At 41.7% G+C, this 3,766-nt stretch overlaps 1 protein-coding gene across 1 annotated transcript; it reads left to right on the forward strand.

Moving 5' to 3' along the window:
• The first annotated feature begins 984 nt into the window (after window positions 1-984).
• LOC113353626 (protein app1-like) lies at window positions 985-3,152 on the forward strand. The gene is made up of 2 exons (XM_026597163.1): window positions 985-2,626; window positions 2,822-3,152. The coding sequence occupies exon 1, from the start codon at window positions 1,062-1,064 to the stop codon at window positions 2,598-2,600; it is 1,539 nt and encodes a 512-aa protein (XP_026452948.1). The 5' UTR covers window positions 985-1,061; the 3' UTR covers window positions 2,601-2,626; window positions 2,822-3,152.
• The last annotated feature ends 614 nt before the right edge of the window (window positions 3,153-3,766 follow it).

Genomic DNA, 3,766 nt, shown 5'->3' on the forward strand with positions numbered 1-3,766 from the left:
TTGGCTAGCTAAGTGATCTTATTTGCATTCCGGTTATGCTATGGTCATGCCGGCTTGGTTCCTCGACCATGTATTAGCCAAACTTCAAATAGTGGACGCTAAAACGTTGAACTTATGCATCATTATTACGCTGAGGTCATTTTCACTCCACTACTCTTGTATAAACACCAGTCGTCTAAGACCTGGGTACCCCTGTGACTCTGTCCTTTCCAGGCAAGAAGGGAGGAACAAAGTTTTTAGAAAGAGATATATGCACATAATACACATGCATGCATAATCTAGTTGGGTAGATTTTTCTTAAGCAGCCATAAGGAAAGCAGAGAGGCGAGAACCAAAGATGAGGGGAGGGTTTGGTACAAATGTATAAACGTCGAATATCCAATCTACAAATATTATGCCAAATTACAATATCGAACACAAAATAGCTTTTCTTTTTTGCTAGTAATGTGTCTACTTTCTCTATTAAGTAATGCCTACTTGACATGTTCTCTATGTGCGTACGTTTAGATTACATCCATATGCTTGTATTAATTATGTACATATAGAAAGTTGACAGACCAAGACGACAAATATTCCAAACTGCGAATGGTCCTTTCTAAGTTAGGACTTACCCTAAGGTAGATGGAGCCTTTGACATATTAGGTAGCACCTATAAACCTCGTATAACTATTCACCAAGTTGCTATAAGATTCCTACAGATGTAAAGTTAATTTATTTGTAGATACTATTAGTGGGTGATTTGATCTTGTTACGAACATATCTTAATTTGAACAATGTTTTACTGCATGTGATGAGTTGCAGGAATAACATGGTCAAGGTGTTGATGTTATCCGATGAGTTGCAGGAATCACATGGTCAAGTTGTTGTTAAATTGTATTAATTAAGAGTATTACCCGACTCTTCAAGCTGGTGGTATTAATTTTGAGGTGTTGAAAGGCTATAAATACAATAACTCGAATGGTACTTACACATCACTATCATATACAACTTTGCTCTGTTGTTCATCGTGTCTGCTTCAGTAAAACTAATAGTCAGGTTAAAACCATTCAACTTAGAGAGATATGGCGTTTCTTAAGAGTGTCGCATACCTCGTGGTACTGTCCCTCTTTCTCCAGGTTACATGTGCACGATTATATCCCGAAGAAGCACTAACCAATAGTGTAGTCGTCCAAAAAGTACCAGGAGTACCAGTTACTAACAATGACGTGGTCGTCAAGAAAGTACCAGTTGTACCACTTACTAGTGAAGTGGTCGTGAAAAAAGTACCGGTAGTACCAGTTACTAATAGCGCACTGGTCGTCAAGAAAGTGCCGGTAGTACCGGTCACCGACAACGCAGTGGTTGTTAAGAAAGTGCCGGTGGTACCAGTCACCGATAGCTTAGTAGTCGTCAAGAAAGTGCCCGTGGTGCCAGTCACTGACAGCGCCGTGGTCGTCAAGAAAGTCCCGGTCGTTCCAGTCACCGACAACGCAGTGGTCGTCAAGAAAGTCCCAGTCGTTCCCGTCACCGACAACGCAGTGGTCGTCAAGAAAGTCCCAGTTGTACCCGTCACCGACAGCGCAGTGGTCGTCAAGAAAGTCCCAGTTGTACCCGTCACCGACAGCGCAGTGGTCGTCAAAAAAGTACCAGTTGTACCAGTCACCGATAGCGAAGTGGTTGTCAATAAAGTACCGGTTGTACCCGTCACTAACAACGAAGTGGTCGTCAAAAAGGTCCTGGTCGTTCCCGACACCAACAACGCATTGGTCGTCAAGAAAGTCCCGGCCGATCCAGTCACTGACAACGCAGTGGTCGTCAAGAAAGTCCCAGCCGTTCCCGTCACCGACAGCCTATTGGTCGTCAAAAAGGTCCCGGTCGTTTCAGTCACTGACAACGCAGTGGTCGTCAAGAAAGTCCCAGTCGTTCCCGTCACTGACAGTGTAGTGGTCGTCAAAAAAGTCCCGGTTGTACCCGTCACCGACAGTGCAGTGGTCGTCAAAAAAGTACCGGTTGTACCAGTCCCCGATAGCGAAGTGGTCGTCAAGAAAGTACCTGTTGTACCTGTCACCGATAACGCAGTGGTAGTCAAGAAAGTCTCGGTTGTACCCGTCACTGATAGCGAAGTGGTCGTCAAAAAGGTCCCGGTCGTTCCCGTCAGCGACAGCGCAGTGGTCGTCAAGAAAGTCCTAGTCGTTCCAGAAACCGACAACGCGGTGGTCTTCAAGAAAGTACCGGTCGTTCCAGTCACCGACAACGCAGTGGTCGTCAAAAAAGTCCCAGTCGTACCTGTCACGGACAACGCATTAGTCGTCGAAAAGTTACCGGTTGTACCAGTCACCAATAGCAAAGTGGTCGTCAAGAAAGTACCGGTTGTGCCCGTCACCGATAACAAAGTGGTCGTCAAAAAAGTCCCGGTCGTTCCCGTCACCTACAGCGCACTGGTCGTCAAGAGAGTCCCGGTCGCTCCAGTCACTGACAACGCAGTTGTCGTCAAGAAAGTCCCGGCTGTACCCGTCACGGATAGTGCAGTGGTCGTCAAAAAAGTACCGGTTGTACTAGTCACTGGCAGTGAAGTGGTAGACGAGAAAGGACCAGCTCCTCAAGGGATGTCGAAACATTGATAGGAGACTGGCCCTTAACCCACCAGGTAATTGTTATAGATGTTAAAGTTTTTTGCAGCAATATGATTTAACCGTAATTACTGACCCTGATTACTTACATACCCAATAAAAAAAATTATTAAATAACAAAAGAAAGGTTTTTGCATATTTCACATTTTCCTTTTGAAATATATGATACTTCTGTATGTTTTAGTTAATAATTCATTTTTAAATATGTGAAGCTCGTTAGGCATGCTTCTTCCGACGAGGGTGATGGTAATGGCTGGTGAAGGTAGTGGTCGGAGAGCCGTACATGGTCCTTGGTGGTTGATAACTGCAGCTAAAGCTAGCATGGACTTGGTACTGTAGTAGGCTTATAACATCAGTAGATGTTGTTTTTTATTTGTGTATGCATTTATTTTCCTAGGCATGTTCTTGTTATGGAGTTGTGCTGTTTTATTTCCTAGGTTTTCGTAAGAGTGGAATTTGTTTCTTGTCACGCTATTGCCAGATGAGTTTGTACTTTGTACTAATTCAGTTGTTAATCAATGAAGCAGATACTACTTGCACGCACAAAAATATCATCAGCTTCGGCAGTGTGAAAGTGTAAGTTTTTGTTGATTTGATGCGGACCGTTGAAACCTAGAAAAGAGCTTAGCTAGTTTTATTAATAATTATTATTTTCACGTTAATAATTACTAAGAGAAAAAAATTTCATTAATTGAAATGAAAATGTTACACCCCCAAATTTAAAGCTTCTCCAATGGTATGTGTGTGGAGATAAATGTCAAAATTCCTAGGATACATAACCATTTTTTCTAAAATCATTCTCTAACCTTATGTCTTAAACTAATGTATAGATGATTTTGAGTAGACATTGTCAAGGTGAATGTCTAAAACTAGACATTCACCTTGACAATGTCTACTATCTTAGTCAGCTTTTACTTAATTGAATTGACTTTAATATATCAACTAACCATTTTAGCTCTAATAAAATCTTAATTATGGAAAATAAAATTTATACTAATTAAAAAAAGAGGTTATATGTAATACTGTTGGAGATGGATTTTTTTCTCTCCCTAGTTTTAAGGAAAAATAATTTAAGGATGTTTTATTTGTGTTGCCACATAGGAAGCACACACAATGACCATTGGAGAAGCTCTAGCAAACCAGTGACGTGTGTTTGA

Source organism: Papaver somniferum, chromosome 2 (genome assembly GCF_003573695.1).
Source record: "Papaver somniferum cultivar HN1 chromosome 2, ASM357369v1, whole genome shotgun sequence".
Classification (NCBI taxonomy): domain Eukaryota; kingdom Viridiplantae; phylum Streptophyta; class Magnoliopsida; order Ranunculales; family Papaveraceae; genus Papaver; species Papaver somniferum.